Source organism: Melopsittacus undulatus, chromosome 5, assembly GCF_012275295.1.
Source record: "Melopsittacus undulatus isolate bMelUnd1 chromosome 5, bMelUnd1.mat.Z, whole genome shotgun sequence".
In the NCBI taxonomy this organism is placed as follows: Eukaryota; Metazoa; Chordata; class Aves; order Psittaciformes; family Psittaculidae; genus Melopsittacus; species Melopsittacus undulatus.
This window is the reverse complement of record NC_047531.1, coordinates 620,846-642,076: the sequence shown is the minus strand read 5'-3', so window position 1 is coordinate 642,076 and position 21,231 is coordinate 620,846. Positions and strand designations below refer to the sequence as shown.

The 21,231-nt window shown below is 43.6% G+C and overlaps 1 protein-coding gene across 1 annotated transcript in view; it reads right to left on the bottom strand.

Moving 5' to 3' along the window:
• ITIH2 (inter-alpha-trypsin inhibitor heavy chain 2) overlaps positions 1 to 20,828 on the bottom strand; it is a 27,398-nt gene extending 6,570 nt beyond the window's left edge. The window contains exons 1-15 of the mRNA XM_005144709.2: positions 20,697 to 20,828; positions 19,210 to 19,284; positions 15,195 to 15,230; positions 14,316 to 14,488; positions 13,512 to 13,616; positions 13,054 to 13,216; positions 11,793 to 11,900; positions 9,890 to 10,018; positions 9,047 to 9,163; positions 7,864 to 8,032; positions 6,120 to 6,245; positions 5,062 to 5,243; positions 3,785 to 3,970; positions 2,838 to 2,977; positions 2,117 to 2,289 (exon numbers count right to left, since the gene is read on the bottom strand). Of these exons, the coding sequence (XP_005144766.1) occupies positions 2,117 to 2,289; positions 2,838 to 2,977; positions 3,785 to 3,970; positions 5,062 to 5,243; positions 6,120 to 6,245; positions 7,864 to 8,032; positions 9,047 to 9,163; positions 9,890 to 10,018; positions 11,793 to 11,900; positions 13,054 to 13,216; positions 13,512 to 13,616; positions 14,316 to 14,488; positions 15,195 to 15,230; positions 19,210 to 19,284; positions 20,697 to 20,780 (1,966 nt within the window). The 5' untranslated portion in view covers positions 20,781 to 20,828. The remainder of the gene's footprint in view (positions 1 to 2,116; positions 2,290 to 2,837; positions 2,978 to 3,784; positions 3,971 to 5,061; positions 5,244 to 6,119; positions 6,246 to 7,863; positions 8,033 to 9,046; positions 9,164 to 9,889; positions 10,019 to 11,792; positions 11,901 to 13,053; positions 13,217 to 13,511; positions 13,617 to 14,315; positions 14,489 to 15,194; positions 15,231 to 19,209; positions 19,285 to 20,696) is intronic.
• Positions 20,829 to 21,231: the final 403 nt, after the last annotated feature.

The window sequence follows — 21,231 nt, the reverse complement described above, 5'->3', positions numbered from 1 at the left end:
CCTTATGTTATATCAATGTAAAGAAGGCACAAAACTCTTGACAACAGACAGATCTGTGTGAGGAAGTTGGAATGGGTTTACCCCACTGTCTCCACCAGAGATATATGACTTACTAGGGCATTTGAGCTAGCCATAAGCTATGCAAGACTCTGTCTGCATGCCCTAGGATGACCCACATCAGTAAAGCTGCAAATAAGTGCAAGCATTTACTCTACCATCCTTTAATGTGTCCCCTCCTGCTAGAGTCATTCTGCCTTTGCCATGATGGAGGCAGGAGAATGTAATGTGTTCTCTTTTCCACTTAGTTCATAAAACACTATGATCTTCAGTGCTCCATTCAACTTGGTTTGGTTCATATGTGGGGCTGGAAACAAGAAGAGCTGAAGCAGGGCATGTATTCACATCTGCTGGCCCTACTCTGAAGAGGAGTAAGGGGGAAAGGAGCTGGGGGACAGCAGCAGGGCAGAAGATTGCACAGCTGGATCCAAATCTCTGTTGGCATCTTCTTTCTTGAAGCCCTGATTTAAGCCATAGGCAGTGTTATTTCCATCAGCACCATTACATGTGAATTCCGTGCAGATAATACAGGAACCAAAACCTGGACTGAGATTTCTGATTTTCCACATCAGATGAGTTTCACAGGCTGTTATGCATGAAGAAGCTCTCCCATGCACAGTTTCACAACCTCTGGCATGATAAAGAACATTTAGTCCTTTGAGAAGTGATTTCAGTGGCAGGTACAGTCTCTGGCTATGAAGACAGTGCAGCTCTTAGGGGAGTTGCATACGGACAGGCAGGGAAACCCCTTTCAGATCACCCATTCCATGCCTTGTATATACAAACTGTTTGGTACAGTCCATGTGTTGCACAATCCTAAGCACAGATTTACTTTGATATTGCTTCTACAATCTCTGTCCTCTGCTAAGGTTCAAGAGACATGTCCCACTGTCCTGAAATCCACAGATGCCTTGAGCCTGATTTCAGTGTTGTTTAGTTTTGACTATTCCATCAAATACAAAGACACAAGAACCTGTATTAAAATTACTCAAATCCTCTACATCATCTAAATCAAGATAATTGTGGCCTGAATTAGTCAGCTGGTGCCACTGTAATGAATGCAGTAGAAATAACTACATTTCTCTTTGGGTCCCAGCTTCAGACTTTAAAACTGAAGAACAAATAAACCTAAAATACCAATTGACAGACATCAGAACCCGATTTCATTGAGCCAGAATCAAGACATTATCAGAGTTATCCAGGAGCTGGAGGTGTGGCAATGCACAACGTGCGTGGAGCTTCATTTCTAGTGTGAAATGACAGAGGGATGATGCTGCTCACTGGTGTAAAGTTGCTTCTTTCCTTCACAACCAGTTGTAAACTCCCCCATATATAAATAGGTTTTAATTCACTACACTCAGCTGTTGAAGAAGCTGATCTCTTACTTTCTTTGCATCACACTGTCAGTGTTCTCTTGATAACAGTTGTGCTTTCTCAAACCCTTGACTTGTGAGCTGCTGTTGAGTCCCATTGGAAGCACATGGCTGTGCAGGAGTGACTTGGGATATGCTGAACACCCACAGATGTCAACAGCTATTGCTTTGAGACTGCCTCTACCAGTGTAGCCAACCCTGCCTCATTTGGCTGGACATGAGGTTGCTGTAACAAGGACCTTGGAACCTGTATTGAAGTAATGGGTTTAAATACAGAAGTTAATTAATCAGGGACTCTCTTGTTCAGACAGCTCAGATCCCCTGTGGGCTCATGGCTGATTTACAACAACCTTAGGAAGCTTCCAAGGCTTAAAAGTGATGCTAAGATATGGTTTAGTCAGTTCTACAGGGAACTAGATGTATCTGTCCCACTAAGAAGACATACAGCTTGTGACATTGTAGACTTATTGGAAACCTCATGGTTGCAATGTTTTCACATTCAGTCCTCACAAAATGCATTTGTGTAACAGGATGCTCTCAAACTGTCTGAAGACATGGTCAGCTTTCATTGAAAGTCAGGCTACTGTATAAGCACAAATACCTGGAGTGAACAATGAACATAGATGCTCTTCCAGCTGAAGAACAAAGGCAAAATGAGAGGTTGAGTAACAAACAGAGACACTGACCTGGGCAGCAGCCCCTCCTGGGGTCTTTGGGCTGGTCTGCCAGCATTATCTCATCCTTCTCGGCATTCTCTATCAGCATAGCTGTGAAGGGGGTAACAATATGATGGTCAAGAGACATCTGTAGGATGGATTTGGTGATGTTTCTCTTCAGAGCTGCAGTGGGGGCTGTGTTTCTGGATGGAAATGAAACAGAAGGCACAGTTAGCAGCTCTATGGGGCAGCTGCGCCACAGAGTGGTCCCAGAGCCAAGCTGATGGATGTTGAAAGAAGGAAAGGCTGACACCTGTGTGAATGCACTCTCCATAAGAAGACCATTTTTGGCTTCTGTGGGCCTTGGCCTGGGCTCAGAGAAGCCCAGTTCATCTGGTGTCAGCAGGAGAACTCTTTCTGCTTCCAAGGGCATTCATCCTGAACTGCTCCATAGTTTTTACTCAGGCTCCATGAGGCGAAGTTCCCATTAGGTTCATTCACTCAGCCCCACAGTCATGTCTGTTAGTCCCTTATTCCTCTACTGAACCATTCCCAAACTCTATTCCCTGGTATCTGTGAGTGCTGAGAGGAGGAATGTGCCTGAGACATCACCTACCTTTATTCCCATTTATTCACCTTCCCCATTGGAAACCCTGACGGTTGTGAAACACCTCATGGCTGTGGTCTCAGAAAGAACCATGTTACTCACAAGCTTCCCTTGGTTCCCATCACAGACCACATTCCTCCTCACCTCTCTGCCAGCATCTGGTTGACAGTCAGATAGGCCCACAGCTTCCTGGTGAATTCAGGGTCTGCATACTTGTCTTTCTTCATGAACCCATCCAGTTCTTCCACATCTCGCAGGGTTTCCATGACCAGCTCTGCATTCGCCTGTGCAGTTAATGAGGGATAAAGATAATGGAGAGTGAGCCAGGAGAATGTGGTAGCTCTGAGCTCTCCTTCTAGCATGATGGCATTAAGGATGCACTCCAGCTCTGCCCATGTCGCTTCTAGATCAGAAAGCCCCAGCACTGTTGGCCTGAATGCCATGGGGATGGGAGCTGCAGCAAGAGGGTCTTCTGTTAAAGGCACTTATGTGACAGTGGAGTAAAACAGGTAAAGGAGCTGTCAGCAGGAGCCAAAGAGGGTCCTACCCCATGCCAAAAGATAGAGCTCTGCTTTCCTCCCCTCAGGCTTTTCCACACCCAACTGCTATTGAGGAACAGGAACCAAATTCCACTTTCTCCTGCACATCCATGGGCTGCTCCATGTTTGGGCAGGATATTGAAAACATGGCAAAGGTCCCATTACACATGCCACAAGACAGAGCATAAAAGCTAGGACTAGACACACTGTAGATCCACCAGCTTGAACTTCCCAAGAGTGGGATGTTCAGCCATGAAAGGAGCTATGCTTGGGGATCAACCATGCACCTTCACAAAGCATGAAGGGAGGACTCCATAGTCTTAGTCTGGTTTGCAATTGAATTTAGTATGGCTCATATACTAGAAGGAAGTTCCTCTGGCCGGCTGCAGGTTGCAGGTAGTGACTGTTCATTGCTGTACTTGAAGTTATTGTGAGACATGGTTGGACAAACACCCCATGAACAACCCAGAACCCAAATGGACAACCATCCTCCATCAAGGAGGACACAGGAATGAATGAACCAGCCCAAAGCCCATGGACACCTCCACTCACCGCGGTTGCTGTGACAATGCTTTCCAAGTGCTGCAGGTTTTCTGTGTCCACCTTCCCAGCCACAACTATCTCTGAGCCACCAAAGTAGTTGTGGAAGCTGCTCTGGGTGACGTCTGACACTGACTCCTGGGGGTAGTTGAACTGAATCTTCTTCAGGAGTGGGGTGGAGACCTGGTTGTAGAAGTTCTGGGGTGGAAGGAGACAGAGAAGTGAGTCTGTTGTACACAGCACAACGCTCCCACATGTACCACTTACTGTAGGGACAGCAGGTGGCAGAAACTGGAGCCCTAATGGGCAAGTGGGACTTTCCTGGTTCCCAAGAATATAGACTTCCTTATACTTGGACCTTAGTACACTCGCAAGAGGGTACAGAAAGGGGATCTGGTCCAATCCAAAAGATCTGGTGGAAGTCAAAGGATGGTCAGAGCCCATGGGCTGTGTTCTTCCGAGATCTATAAGGCTTGAACACAAGTGAATATGGGCCTGATGCTATTATCAGGTTGCTCAGCTCTTGGCTACTGTGCAAGACATGAAGCTGCTTTCTGCCTAATTCTTGCCCCAAACTCATGTCTCACTTGTATTCAACTCTCTGCTGTAGATGGTCTACCCTTTCCTCTTGTACCTGGCTGATGTGAACTGGGATGTGTGCACAGCTGGGTGTTACATGAGACCAGGGATGGAAAACAGGTACCCAAATAGCACTATGGGTGGAGGCTGTCTCATACTGAGGGGCTACACTCTCACAACAGAACACCATGTAGGGTGTCCTGTCATGTATATGCTGCGAAAGAAGTATGAGAAGCCTGCATAGGGAATGATGCCAGTGAAGAGAAACAGAATAAGGATGCCAGAGTTTGCTCATCAGTAATTGCTGCTCAGATTTGGAGCCAGAGCCTCCTAGAATTGAACCTTTTCTTACTCTGGAAAAGTTTGGATTATCATTTAGCACTTATATGCAGGTGGTTTTTTGTTGTTTTTTCCTAGTGCTGAGGCAGCCTCAGGTAAAATCCAGGCCTTAATTTTCATTCAAAAAATCATATTTTTTATGGTTAGGACTGTTTTATGGAATAGAAATGCTACACAGAGAAGTGTGTATCATAGCTACAAAACTTGTAGCTAGGAGCACTTAAGCTAATACATGATTGTCATCTTGCAGGACTCCCCATTAGAAGCAATGCTTTTTGTAACCTACACTGCGAACCTACAGTAACCCCATGGAGTTACCCGGCTGCAGAGCTGTGAGCAGAATGGGAGGGTTTTAGAGGCCAGAAATGCACCTTCATTTGGGCAGAAGTCTCCTGATTCCCAAAGATCCTCTGGGCCATGCCCCGGTTGTCGGTTGCGATTCTCTGCAGGAAATCATAATCCACATCAAAGCCGATGCCAAGGCAGAAGAGAGAGAACTCATCTTTGATGCTCTGCTTCACGTTCTTCTGGATCGTTGTCAGCTTTAGCTCACCTTGGAGGGACACAAAGGGTGAATCCATCTGAGCAATGGAAGAAGTCTCCATCCATGTAAATGCATTCATGCTCTGCCAGTGTCCCTGATTCTCTCTTAGAGAACTAACCCGGACAACTAACCTGGACAACTAACCTGGACAACTAACCCAGATGCTGAGTCTTCATTTTGCTTTACCTGCAGTGACATTTAAGCTTCTCCTGGATGTAGATTAACAAATTGTTTCTACTGAAATTGTTTCCTTTGAACTCTGTTTTTTGGTATCTGATGCATATTCCTTGTCTATCCAGGCCTCATTAACTTCTTAGGGAGTTTGTAATTGTAACACATCTGGACTTCTCACAGGGTTACTACTTCAAGCTCTCTGAAGACTAAGACATCTCCATAAAGGTTTTGCTTGCTTCTTGTACTCAAGATGTTCTCTGCCACCATTGGGACTGACTCTTTTAACACCAGCCTCTTCTGGGCTGGCAGCTTGCAGTAAGTGAATGCTTTCAACCTGTACCAAATACAGTCAGAATTAACTTGCTTTCTACCTGATTTTCCTGATTTTCATGCTGCCTGTGGGACTACATAGATCTTTGTGGGCAAAGATCATTGGAAGAAGCTATTTTTCCTAAGGTTATTGTGATTATCTGTCCTACAGGACTCACTCATCTGTAATTGCAAGAAGTGGATCACTTGCATGACACAATCGTTTCAAAGCTTCCCAGCAAAACCCCCTTAGCACCTATAGCACTTGGCAAAAGAGCATCACAAGCATTGGAAGAAAGTGGAATAGAACTTTTATAACTTACTGTCAAGTGTCTACATGCTGTGTGCTTTTCTCTGGCTAATCCCACTGCTCTTTCTTCTCACCTAAAGCAGGATCCTTACCTACAGTCGGGTCTCCATCAGACACCAATACAATCATGGAGACTGAGTTAGGGTCCAACATGCCTAAGCTCTGGGCTTCGTTCAGGATGAATGTGGCTCGGAGAAGAGCTTCATTGATATTTGTGCCTGTCAAAGACACAATGAAGGAAACAGTTTTGATTCTTGTTTAGTTTCTTGGCAAATCCAGATGAGTTCTGAGACTCTAGTGGAATTAGTCAGCATGGACCAGACCTGAGATTGAAGCTGCAAAATCCCTCCTATGTGATGCTTACTGCATGAGAGAAACAGTGTATTCAAGGTAATTTCTTTGTCAAGAAAGCAAAAAAGATTGGCTTCACAGACACTGATGACCTTGGGCAAGTCTATAACTTCATGTTGATTCTACCTTATATGTTACCAGTGAAAGCTTCTTGAAATGAAAGTGCCACAACACCCGAAGGCTCTGATGTTTGGGAGAGCCTTCCACACATGATCAGTGTACAAAGAACTGAACAAATAAACACAACTGCACTTCAAGGAGCAATAGACTGAAATGATCATAAGCCCCTTCTGTACAAATAGCACAAGCACTTACAAATGAAGCATCCAAAGTGCTGTAAGGCTGAAAAAGGCAACGATCCTTGTTTATCAGAAAGGGATGAAGGCACAAAACATGTGAACAATTTGCCCAGGGTGGCATTTAGTAAATCATAGAATCGTTTAGGTTGGAAAAGACCTTTAAGATAATCAACTCCAACCATTAACCCAGCACTGCCAAGTCCCCAAAAGCCACATCTAGAGGCCTTCTGAATACCTGGATCACTTCCCTGGTCCTGCTGACCACAATGTTTCTGATATAAGCCAGGATGCTCTTGTCCTTCTTGGCCATCTGGGCACACTGACAGCTCATGTTCAGCCAGCTATTGACTGGTTCTTTTGTACTGGGCAGCTTTCCAGCCACTTTTCCCCACGTCTGCATGGGGTTGTTGTGGCCCAAATGCAGGACCCAACAAAGTCCAATCTAAACACTGTCTAACATAGAGGGCTACCCCATCTCCTCTCCTTCCTTTCCTGTCCTTTCTGAAGAGTTTATAGCTATCCATGGCAGCACTCCATTGTGCCAGTCATCCCACCATGTTTCCATGATAGCAGTTATGCCATAGTTTTCCAGCTCCCCTTATTGTTACCCATGCTGTGTGCATTGGTGCAGATGCACTTCAGTTGGGCTGTTGATCCTGCCACCTTTTCCTGGTGAAAAATCGCTACATGACCATTCTCAGGCACGTCAATAACCCTCATGTCTTTGCTGCTGCACTGATCTCCATCTATCATGGTGTAGTGTACCATTTACAGCCAGTGGATACCCTGGAATTGGGCTCTTATGGTCTGCTTTACAATGGCATGAGTCAGCCTTGTTTTATCTCCCTGCTTATGACAGCGGGGTTGGAACTAGATGACCTCTAATGTCCCTTCCAACCCAAACCATTCTATGATATTGGGGATCTGTGAGGCTGGAGATAAGAACACAGATTAAAGGCAGCTGTTCAGTGGTCTATGTTCTATCTCTCTTGGCTTACTCAGTAGAAGGAAATGCCAGCCCATTTCCTAGCAAGAAACTGGAATCCTTGCTCTCCTTTAGCCCAGGGTATGATTTCCCATCTTAGGAATCATATTTATTGATACCCTGCCAATCTGAAAGTTGTCTGAAATACCCATTTGTGTGATATCTAACTTCAATGAGCACCTTGCAATCAAAACCTCATACCCCCATTGGGATGGATTGTCTGGATGTACTTCTTAGCTTCTTCAACCTGCGATGGGGTGGCTGAGACTAAGTTATCTCTCCAACATCGGACATTGTGGTTGAAGTCGATAAGGGAGAACTGATCAGCAGCACGGAGCTCACTCAGTATTGCCTTCATGGCCTCGATGGTCTGAGAAGGAGAAAGTTAAGGCAAGATGAGTTTATGCTTCTTGTTGCTGAAAGCATGCTCTTAACTCGTGACTATAGGCAGAGAGACTCCTTTGATGAATAAGAACATGAGTACTGGAATCCAGAACAGCATCTGCTATCCAAATCTCCCCTTTTCACACTTACATAATGGTGAACTTTTCACCAAAGAATCACATTAAAAACACAATTAGCAGGAATTCAACTCAACCCATCCTTGCTTAACTCCTGCTGATACAGGTGAGAGACAGAAACAGTTTGTGTGACCTGGCTCACGAGACAGGAATTGCTCCTATCAGCTCAGGAGGCTTAGCTCTGTCTGCAGTGCTGTCATTTCAGGCTGGGTAACATCTGTTTGAAGATGTGTGATTTAAACAAGTGGCAATTAAGCTGTATCCAATTGTGTAGCATTGATTTCCCCAAGGAAGCAATATGCCAAGTTGTAGTATTGTGCTCCAAAATGAATTCAAGTATATCTAGATCATCCCTTACCAATGTTTGTCTAGCCAGTTCTTAAAGACCTTCAATGACACATGATAGGCAATCTCCCAAACTCCCCTCTCAGCAGTACAAAGCTTTTCCTAATATCCAATATAAATGTCTCCTGTATATCCATCTGATTCCATCTTGCTCTACCCTGGCTGGGCATGAATGTCAGTTGATGAGTTTCCCTTTTAGAGCAATTGTTCACATATTTGGAGGTGGATTATGTCCCTCCAAGTCTTTTCTTTTGCAGAGTAAATCATCTCATGCTTTGCATTGCCCTCCTCATCCCATGGGTTACGTTGTCTAAAATCCATATTCCAATGGCATCACCTCTTCCTTACAACATGGAAGGAGCATTGCAACAAAGAGTAAAATCATGCAGTCTTTGATTCACATGGATTTTCCTATTTCAGTGAGATAAACTGACTGCCAGCCTGCTACAGGATTCAATGGTAAGGCACAAGCAAAGGTTGGTAGGAGGTTCATTTTGCAATAGAAGTCAAACACTTACTTGTTTCATTTTCAGTCCCCACATTGAGCCACTGACATCTATAACAAATAAAATGTTTTTGGGCAGAGGATCAAGATTTTCCGGAGCAAAGAAGTGAATAAAATAGCCATTAAAAATCTGCAAAGTGAAATCACAGTGAAGTGAGTAACAGTGTCAGAAAACTCAATAACAGCAGAAAATGTTATTCTTCTTTATGGGCCAATTCTAACTTTCAGCTCTGCATAGTTTTGTAGCCTTCTGTACTTTTTATGTACCTTTTATATAGAATCATAGAATAGTTAGGATTGGAAAGGACCTCAAGATCATCCAGTTCCAACCTGCTTTATATACCTTTTATACTCCATAATCTTCACTTTTCATCAAGGAAAGCAGAGCCTGGGTCTCAGACAACTGCCATGCATTAGCATAGGAAGGAATGAAAAACATTGTAAGACTGTTCTGTCTGTAATAATTCAACCCCATAATTCTGCTTCTTGGTAACATAGAAATAGTGATGTTTCGGTTGTCTCCTTATGATGCATTGGTACAACATCCAATGATGCTGTCTTCTGATCCAACAATAAATCATCAGAGTGCTGATAGGTATAAAAGGCATTGGGTTTTGGATAAGGCAGGAATAGACTCCTGACTATAAGTAGGACCATGTCTTAGTCATAAATTAAATAAATTTAGTCATAAATTAAATAAAACCATTTTTCCCACTTAAAATCTCTCCATTCTTTCAAATGGATATGGAGCTCTTTGTCATGCTTATTCTCCTGAACATGAGTTTTGTTTAGCACAGTTTGTTTAATGACAGCAGTTCTTGGATCCAGGGATCTCCCACCCCAGTTAAATACTTACTTCCAGTTCTCCACCCGTGGTCTCCCTGTTCACATCGTACTGCACCACAAAGTTCCCATCTACTGCTGTGGATGAGCACGTGGGGCATTTTCGTTGCTGAGCCATTGTGGGCTTGAAAGAAACGTGAGCCTTGAAATGAGGAGAGGTCAGCAGTCAGTCAGGTGAGTGTGAGAGGTGGGTCATTGACACAGAAAGAGTTCATCTGCTCATGAAATATCCTACTCCACTCAATGCTTTTCTTCTTTCTTTATTTGTGCTCTTAGTTTAAGTGGATAATGGACTTTGGCACTTCAGAAGAAAAACAGCACTCAGGTTTGCCTGGATATGCTGATTCAGGGACAGCAACTGTGAAACAAATAAGATGACCCATCCAAAGCACCACATATTTCAATTAGAGCTGTGCAAACCATCTGTAGTAAGTAGTATGGTGTCATTTCTAGTAAGACATAAGTTTTTCACTGGTTTAAATGATCTATAATTTTATCAGCATTCTAATAGCTTTTTAATTGATACTTTTCCAAAATAAGAGCTTTCAGCTTGTCTGTAAATTGAGTACTAGGAATCCTTTTCATCATAGAATCATAGAATAGTTAAGGGTTGGAAGGGACTTTAAGCTCATCCAGTTCCAACCCCCTGCCATGGGCAGGGATGCCTCACACAAGACCATGTCACCTAAGGCTCTGTCCAACCTGGCCTTGGACACTGCCTGGTTGGTTATGCAGACTTAATGGATATATGTGTATTTTCAAGGCCAGGTTGGACAGAGCCTTGGGTGCCATGGTTTAGTGTGAGGTGTCCCTGCCCATGGCAGGGGGGGTGGAACTGGATGATCTTAAGGTCCTTTCCAACCCTAACTGTTCTATGATTCTATGTCTCTGGTTTGACTTGATGGCTTGAAGTTTCCTGAGAAGATAAGACATTGTATAGCCACAAACCACCTCTGAAATTACTTGATAGCTAGAAATGCAGATGAGTGTGGCATAAAGCTGAGCCTGGATATCAAGAAACAATACTGCCTAATATGTTATTGTAGTAGTATAGAATAATAGAATAGTTAGGGTTGGAAAAGACCTTAAGATCATCCAGTTCCAGCCCCCCTGCCATGGGCAGGGACACCTCACACTAAACCATATCACCCAAGGCTTCATCCAACCTGGCCTTGAACACCACCAGGGATGGAGCATTCACTACCTCCCTGGGCAACCCATTCCAGTGCCTCAGCACCCTCACAGGAAAGAACTTCCTCCTTAAATCCAATGTAAACTTCCCCTGTTTAAGTTTTAACCCATTACCCCTTGTCCTATCACTGCAGTCCCTAACAAGGAGTCCCTCCCCAGCACTCTTATAGACAGACTTTGTGGGCCTGATTCACATATCCTGCATTAAATGTCTATGTAAGAGTGTCTATGTAAGTGTACCCTCCCAGAGTCATTGCTTAAAGCTGTTTGAGACAAATGTCTCTACTGTTGGAGGGTTTACTTATAGCCAAGAGCTATGCTAGAAAAAACTAGGACCAGAATGTCAAGCAGTAGAGCAGTTCTAGAATAAGTCCCTATGCAGATGTTCTCAATTCAAACTGAGATTATGGAGTTATTCCAAAGTGGTTATTCCACTTGATATTCATCACTTACCTTTTTCACATCCACCAATCTCAATGTATTGCTATTTCAGAATAACAAATTGAACGCTTTGCACAGAGATGGATGGACACAGTTTCTATGTTGCTGTCCCAGTAGTGTTTGAGCATCTTGTACATACATTTAGGTATCAGTAAGGAAGACACTATAGTTTTTCTTGCTATACTTTTGCATGCTTACAGCAGGTATGAGAGAATGCCAAGACTGCATTGGAGCAAGTGTGAAAGCTGAAGCTTTTCATGCTGCTTCTGGTTTATGACTGTTACCTTTTTCTCCCCCTTGGAGATGGTGGTGATTCCATCAAAGTGATCTCCAAGTGAATTGGGAACATGCACATAGCGAAGTCCCTGTGGCTCAATGATGCGGACATCCACCTAAAGGCAGGAAGAGAGGACTTTCAGTATGGAGCACTGCCAGTGTTATACCAGGATCTTATGGACCCTCCCCAGCCAAACTCCAGCTGGGGGTGGGTTGCCTTTGAGAATGATCCAGTAAGGCCAGTCTCATTTATGGTGGGGTTCATGTCCAAAGAATAGAACAGATTTGGTGTAAATGCTCATTTTTTCTCTCTCTCTTATCCCCTGGGCATGTGGTGGGATAGGAGCAAGGGTGGTACCATTGCTTATGCTGAAAGCACAAAAGAAGCATGAAGTGACCCTGCTGCAGTGCTGCTTTGGGCTGGGATACCAAGAGGAACACCAGGTGATGAGTCCTCTTCCTCTCTACTCATGCTATTGACGGGACAGAGAATATTCTTGCTTTTATTTGGACAGCCAAGGATCTTGCTAGCATGAGATGAGGTCTTTTCCCAGCTGTGGTTCTGAACAGTTAGTAAGGGTACCAGTAGGCAAGACATGGCTTGAAACAGGTCATAGCCTGCACCAAGGAAACGTGAGCAGCAAACCTTTATATGCAGCTTGTGCTGAAGCCATGACAAGCTCAAGAAGACAATTTATGAATCAGACACATAAGAATGGACAGATGGAAATGTCCAACTATCCCTGTATCTTGTGGCTGTTGATGCATGACAGAGGACACCTTTGGAGGAGAGTAAGAAAGAGGGTAGGAATAGGATGAGTCATCTTCTGGCTTTGTATTCAGCAAACATCTGCTCTCATAACACACCACCCTATGGAATGGGGATTATTGTGAAGAGCACTGCTCCAAATAAATAGCAAATACTGTTTGTTTCCCTTCAGTTAAGGCAAGTTTACACAAGGGTATATTATAGGCCAAAGCTTATTTGCCCAAGTGGCTCTGATGCAAGTCAGCCTCAATTCTGAAGATACCCAGCTATGTTAGCACGAGAGGAAGCAGGACACATTTGCTCCTCACTTTTGTAGCCACCATAGTTCCTAGTTTGAAGTGTTTAATGCTGGTTTCTGGTTTACAAGTGACCTATTTGTACCAAGCCCATATGGAAGGAAGCAGCCATAGATGTAGTGTGGGACTTGTAGGAACCTTGTCTGCTTTCTCAGAGAGGACTCACTCATTGGGTGCTGCCTACACACACCAGCTCTGCTTTACCTCCATGTGCTTTGCCAAGCGTCCTGGCCTCACAGACACGGTGTGCTCATATGAGCTCAGTCTCCTTCGAATCATCTCATGGTAGTGAAGTTCAAACTGGATCCTTGTTCCTGGGGGCACATTCACTTCGGTCTTGAAGTTTTCCATATCCAAAGCATTGCTCCTGAAAAGTCAACTGTGGGGTTATTTTGAGAAAGCACAATGAGAAACAGAGCTTCTTAGCATTTAGGTTTAGTGTTATGCATGTGCTGGGTCCAATTCTAACTGTGGCCTATGTCAGGGAACTGCAGTCATCCTTTAGCACAATGTTGTATCAAGCTGAAAGCAGAAACACAAGTCCTTGATAATTAAATAGCAACCCATTTTCCTCCCCAGAGCTCCCTCCTCCTGGGACGGGTCACCCTTAGTTCTCCTATGGATAAGTTCAATACAATTCCCATATACTGAGGTCTCTATACCTTACTATTCCAGCAGCTTTGCCTTTGGCTTTTGCTTGAGCATACATCTTTCTGGCTTCAGATTTTTCCCGGATTTGGCTGGTAAATGTTATCCCATTGACATCCCTAGGAGAGAAAAGCACAGTCAGCTTGCAAAGGAAACACCTTTACAATCAATGACTGTTTCTTCACTTTAAGAAAACACCAGTGAAATCTAAGCCGGTGGGAAATGAAATAATAAGGCTCTTATTTAACCCCAAAGGAATGAAGTCTGGTTTCCATTAGATCGCTATCTTTTCCCTACCTGCTTTTTCATTTCAAGTAGCAGCACTCTTGTACTATAAGGAGGTTCTTCCCTTCCTCACCTCATTCATCCTTATCCTGTTCTTTGGGCTGGCCAAGCAGTTACCAATGTCATGGCTGTTATGGACCATGGATCAGGACACAGCTCATAACCAGCGAGATGACTGCTTCATCTCTGAATGGATACTGAACTAGGTTAGTTTCCTTCTGTTCTAATTTGGGTCTCCTCCTCTCTCCCCTTTGATCTGGTGCCAACTTGCACAAGAGAGGTGGGAGCTTGGTCTATTTGAGACTTCTGATCTGTTGTCAAACATTGTTGGTGTTGGCCAATGGCCCAGTAATTACTGGAGAGGAAGGGATGGATGGACAGACAGTATGATAGCATGACCCTTCTGTTCTATGAGTGAGCCTCTTACACTTACTTACACTGGAAAATAAGAGGTGTTTTGCGTTTACAAGCAATTCCCTCTCACCACACTGAATCCTGCCAGAGCACAAGGCTGACACCTGCCCACTACTTACATAGTGAAGTTGTCAATAAAAGCTCCTTTGGGGACTTGTACATCAAACACTATGTGCTGGGGCCGTTTTGCATTATTCACCATTTTGGCTTGGATCATGGTGTTGGCCAACCGGGATGTTATAGTGGATTGAACTTTGTAGCTGTAGAGACCTATCTTGTCATCGTCCTCCACCTGTGATTGACAAAATGGCTTGTAAATATAGGACACAGCAAGAAAAGATGCCCTTGAGGGCAATTTCAATCCCTTTTATAGTCTCAGTGCCTTGTATGCAGCTGCTGTTCCTTACAATATGGCAGCTAGGTGGGATATGAACTCAGGTTCAGGACACCTCCATATTTTACCTGGCAATTGTGATAGGATACTTATGTCAATGTAGTTCATTATAACACTTCAGCTGAAAGAGGGAATTGATTAAGCTGGAATGCTTTCCTTGCTTTCCATGCAATTTTAGGATGACTCTATTGGTGCAATCCAGCATAGAAGGGTACAGAGTTATTTACAACAGCATATACTGAGGAGAAGAGAGCTTACATTTACAATAGAAGTCTTAAATAAAGGAGACCTGAAGCATTCATTACTGACCTAACCAGTTAAGCTATGGCAGTTGGAGAACAGTATTAAAGTGGTATATTAAGATACTGCTTTTGTCTAATCATTTTGATGCTTATTTCTTCATATTTACCATACCCTTCTCTCCCCAAGAGCAGCTGTACAAACAGCACTGTGCAAACAGTGCTGATTAAAGAGAAGATGTTAATACCCAACCAGCAGTAAAAACAAGGGCCTGAGCAAACAAAAGAATTGATTCCCACAAAATGGTTAACCAGAAAATCACTTTGTTCAGGATTATTTTCCATGGAGGAAGGATAAAACTCACCAGATCTCCAACATACCCCCAGTCCGACGTGCTGCGCTGGGAAAGGAAAACAGGGAGAATGTGTTTCAGCAGAGCTAAGAACATTGAATCATAGAATGGTTTGAGTTGGAAAGGACCTTAAGGTCGTCCAGTTCCAACCCCCTGCCATGGGCAGGGGTATCTCTTCCAGAGCAAAACCATCCTTCCTGGAAGCAAAGCAAGCTGGAGAAAAGTCACACTCAGAAACCACAGCTTTTAACAGGAAAAGTCTTGTTTCATTTTTCTAGGAAAAGTGGGAAAACCTCAAAACACAGACCTTGTTTAACTCATTTTGGTTTCATTTACATTATAAAGTCTGTATTTACATTATAGAATATATATTTACATTTTCGTGTTACAGGCAATACGTATGTATAAAACCTCCTATTATGTAATAGATATCCCATTTATATGCTTGCCTACATGCGGTTAGTTCTCTATGCACTGCTTAGAAGGGCTGAAGCTGCTCCTCCATGGTTGGATTTTCCCTTGCCCTATGAATAGCTGCATTAGGAGATTGCAATGAAGAGGTGGTGACATCTTGTGGTCATTTGAATAATTCTGTTTAATTCCCTAGGATTTAAACTGATGAGTAACTGTGGGATGGGATACCTCAGTTTGGTTGAATGAGTCCTGCCCTCAACCATGCTGACTGTACTGATTAGAGGAGTGGGTACACAGTGCCATTGGTGATGCCCAAGGGTACCTCCTGCCCTTTAGATGAAGCTCCAGCAGATCATGAGTCTCCTGTAGGCTTTGCATGGTATCTGACACCCATAAGATGTCTTGGACACTGCTAGATCCATGTTTGCAGGCAACTGTATTGAGCCATTCAACTCTATTGATGAATAAGAAGGAACTTAGGGAGATGAGTCCAGTTTCTGATGGCTAAATTATAAACATGTACCAAACCACATCAATGCCATGTCAGGTTTCAGTTGCATTTGAATCCAAGAGGACCAAAACCACAGAAGATGCTCACAAAAACTGCATTAGTCATAGGGTGTACATAAGGCTTTCTATATAGTTACTAAATTCATTTGAAGCTAGTTAATATACTGTTACTAGGAAAAATCTTGGGCTGCATAATAGATGATATATGTCCTGGCAAGGTCATTTTAATGAGGTGATTTTAAGGATCCTTTAAAGCCACATAGAGAGACTGCAGGATTTCTGTCTGCCTTGGAACAAATGTGGGGTTAATTCACCAGCTATGAAAGCTCTACCTGTAGGAGTCAGGGATTTCAGGATGTGGAAGCCTGGTGGATTGATCCTTGCTCAGTCCATCCTGACACTCACAAACATCACTGCACTGTGATACTGGATGTTGGACAGAGCCTTGGGTGGCATGGCCTAAGATGAGGCATCCCTACCCATGGCAGGGGGTTGGAACTGGATGATCTTAAGGTCCTTTCCAACCCCAACTATTCTATGGTTCTATTCCATCTAATGTGTGGCAAACTGGTAATGAGGATGGAGAGAAGTGCCTCGGGAACTGTTTTAAGGGCCTGGTCTGACAAATGCTGAGGCCTCTGTTCAGGTACTGAGCCCTGTGTTTTGCCATCCTTGCAGGCTATATGTATGGATATTTAGCCCTCCATAATGATCTTTGTTCAAATCACTGTTCATGTGTGTTGCAGTCCATCATCAAGACAATATTGCCTGCTTCAAGCTAACTCTCATTCAGGGCTTCTGGCCCTGACTCCTACTGTCCTGCCCCTGAAGGAAGAAGCCCTGGTGCCTAAGAGAGGAACACATTGCGAGAGTCAATGCTCTACAGGAGATTGCAGGTTTTATTTATCTATGGGATGCCTGGCTTACCATTGCTATCGAGCTGCAGCCCACAGGCTGCTTCTGGGCTGTGACTTAGTAAACCAAGGAATCATAGAATCATAGAATAGTTAGGGTTGGAAAGGACCTCAAGATCATCCAGTTCCAACCCCCTGCCATGGGCAGGGACACCTCACACTAAACCATATCACCCAAGGCTTCATCCAACCTGGCCTTGAACACTGCCAGGGATGGAGCATTCACAACCTCCCTGGGCAACCCATTCCAGTGCCTCAGCACCCTCACAGGAAAGAATTTCTTCCTTATATCCAATCTAAACCTCTGCTGTTTCAGTTTCAACCCATCACCCCTTGTCCTATCACTACAGTCCCTAATGAACAGTCCCTCCCCAGCATCCCTGTAGCCCCCTTCAGATACTGGAAGCTGCTCTGAGGTCTCCACGCAGCTTCTCTTCTCCAGGCTGAACAGCCCCAACTTTCTCAGCCTGTCTCCATACAGGAGGTGCTCCAGTCCCTGATCATCCTCGTGGCCTCCTCTGGACATGCTACAGACCATCCTACCTCCCAGACTAGACACAGGCTATCTCCGAAACAGAGATAACAGCAGCACCATCATACAGAGGTTCACAAGGTTACCTGCATTCCAGCCCATGGAGCACTCCATTTCTCTGGTCATGAGGACCACTGACATACCTGAGACTGTATTTTGGGAATTATTCAGGAGCAATCATTTTCCACAAGAATCTGGACCTAGAAAACAATTCTGTCTGTTTAGACCTAATTAATAGGGTCCTAAGAGGAGTTCTGTTGTCTTGTTGCCAATGGGCTAGTGACTGTAGAAAAACATGGTGCTAAACCAGTGATTCAGAAGATAGCCTTCCTATAGTGATTATGTGCCTAAGTAACCATGTGCCTGCTTTGGGCCCTGAGTTACTGTCTCAAGGTGTTTCACATAGCTCAGTTTAGACTCATTTATTAATACTTTATTATAACATAAGAGTAACTCATTCTATAGCTGGAATCTTAGTTCTGTTGCTTTGCAAAGACTCATTTGATAGGTAGAGGATGGAAAATAATATATGGGAATATAAGGAATAACTGGGGAATATATGGGAATATAAGGAATATATATGGGAATATAAGGAATATATGGGAATATAAGGAATAAAGAATATATATTAATAATGTATAATATAAGAGATAACAAAACCATTGGTAGAATTGGAAATTACTGCATGTATATACCTTTACACTGTATATCTGGAAAGTCAGGTAACAGAGGCAACATAATTCATATGGCACTAATACAGATGTGTTGGAAAGAAGTGCAGGTAGAGATATTTCTGCTAAGATCATGATCAAAGCATTTAAATACTGATCTGGCAAATCTGAGCTGGCTTGAGTCATTTATGCTGAAATCTTCCATTTTTCTCCCAGTGTAATGGGGGGTTTTGGGTTTTCATAAGTTACATTTCCATTCTGTGGGAGGCCCCTTTAGAAAAGCTTTGGGATATAGAAGAATCATTGCTTAATGTCAAAGATGATGGGAAATCCACCTTTACTCAAGAGGCTCTTTTGTTTCCATCGTATTGAACAAGCTCAAGAAAGGCAGCACCAGAACTTGGTGGAGGCTGAGGTCCACTCTGATACCATTTCTTTCACACAGTGTAATAAAAGCTAATACATTCAAACAACTAATTTCATGATTATTATTAAGTACTACTGTGTAAAACACAAGGAAACTCCTGCAGTGCTGCTTTAAATGATTCTATTTCAGGAGCCAATAGACTAAAATAAGCTCAAGTCATCAGCAGGCTGGAAACCAATTCTCTTCCCTAGTCACCACCCATATGGCACTGGGCTGCACCCTTTTGACCTGGGTTAACTGGGAATGAGTGGGCTGCCTGCAGGACTGGAAGGTTTCAGCCTCCATTGCCAGTGTCTGAAGTGCTTTCCCATTTCCTCATGGAAAAACATCACCAATATCAATGTTTTTTTTCCCATAGAAGGTTAGAGACAAGTATCTCCACTGTATGATGGTCCTTAGGAGCACATGTATGGAATAAAGCCTTGTGCTAGGTACTGCACAAAGGATAGTAGCAGTCCTTATCCCAACAAGAGATATGGAGGTCTCAGTGCATATAAAGACCTACTGGTCCCACCTGATTGCATGCTCCCTTGTTTTGAGGCATTTCTGGGTACTGTACCTGGTACCTGCCATTTCTGGTCTTGGAGCTGGAAGGAAATCCATCAATTTCTAGGTCAATCAGGTTTTCCACTTCCTAAAGGAGAAAGGAAGACATGTTGCTGCTGCCTTACTGTTGGATTCATCACTCCATTTATTATTGATTAGCATTCTAATAGAGTTCCAAGGGGAATTTACCTCCCCTTGGTGCACATGGGGAGCAGAGGCACAAACCATCTCAGACCAAGATGCTGCATCCTCATACATTCAGCTGCTCTCTGTAGCCAGCTAGCTCTACATCCTCCTATAAGATCACAACCTTTACCATCATTTTACAACCTTACCTTCTGAAACAAGGAGTAATATTTAACCCACTGAAATGCAAGCAGCAGGTTATCATCAGGATGGGTCTGCTCATTGTAACTACAGCATTCCAGACACTGAGCTCACTTAAATCAGCAAGTTCAGGGAATTTCTACTTAAACAGTAAAAATTGCCTCTGGTTTTATACAAATATACCTGAGAACTAAATCTGTCCCATTGACAGCAAAGGAACATCAGGTCTTTGTGTGTAGAATACACACAAAGGTTTGGACAACATTAACTTGAAATGTATAAGCACATTGTTGTTAAACTGGTACAGCATCTACAGTGAGAAAGGACCACAGGTGCAGACTATTTGTCCTGGGAATTACAAAGTCAGGCTATAAATCTCACCACATCATGGAAAGTGCTGTAAGAAGGAAGAAAAAGAGGATATCCCTGCTCACTAATTCCTTTTGTTAGTCTTGCAAAGGAGAAGAATGATTCCCACCTTCCCTGCTGCCTTCACATAAATACCACAATAGAGCCATGTGGAAATGGGTGCAGACACCCAAGTCTAAGATCACCTGAGGCTGGGGGCTCAGATTTGGAGTCAAAGCTGTAATTGTGCTTCTTTTCATCATTGCATTGTCCTAAGAATGACAAACTCTTCTATAAATGATCCCTTTGCTGGGGAATGTACAATCAATAGGATCTTAACTCTGTATTGGAAGTCTTGTTAACAAGAATCGGAGTCAACATGAAGCTTTGCTGCAGTTCCTAGTGGCCCATCAGGAGACCACATCCACAGAGATAGCTAGGTGTTATGTTTCTGCTTATTGCAGGGAAGCAGGCTATAAAATAGGCTGAAACTCTGAGCATAGAAACCCACTTGAATGTTTAAAGGTTAAAAGCATCAGAAAAGGCAAAGTTGAGGTAAAAATATGAATACTGCTCAAAAAGAAAGGTGGATTTGTGCCCATATTACCCTAACTTCAATAATATCTTTAAAGCAACACTACAAATGAGAGGAGAAAAGCAATTGCCAGAACAATCCCATGTACAGCTACAAGCAGAAGAGTACTCATGAGATGCAAGCAGAGCTCCGAAGCAATGACCCAGTTCTGCTCCCCACAAAGCCAGCTGCAGCTTCAACACTGACCTCAGCAAGGAAAGGAGACCTGGGCCCTGCCTTCAAATACTCACATCTGGGATGTCATCGATAACAAGATCAAAGCTTCCTACTCCAGGAATGAGGAACAAAGCCAGGAAGCAGATCAGATGCTTCATTGTCTTCCTCCTTGCTTCCTGAGAGGAGCCCACATAGGTACCAGACCCAAGATCTTCTCTTCTCTGAGACAAGTTCAAGGAAACAGCTCAGGGTTATGGGGTATGTGGAACACAGTTTTGAAACGCTGACTTTGTTTAGGCCATAGGTAAATATTTGCCTTGTAACGTAAGCCTGAGCTGTGGTGCCTGAGCAAGGGTTATCCAAATAGTGTCTTCACTTGCTCCTGCTCTCGATAACAGCTCAGGCTTGGATAGGCTCAGTTCTTGCTTTTGTAGCTTCCCGTTATGTTTGAGTAACTTCCTGCTGGGCTCAGACCTTGGAGCATCCAAAGCTTCCAAAGATCAAAGCAAGAACTCACTCTTAGCTTGTTTGTTGATAGTGAATGAGGTGCAGACTGGTTCTCAGAGCAATGGGGGCAGCAGCAGTGTGCTTCTCCAAGGGCCTCCCATC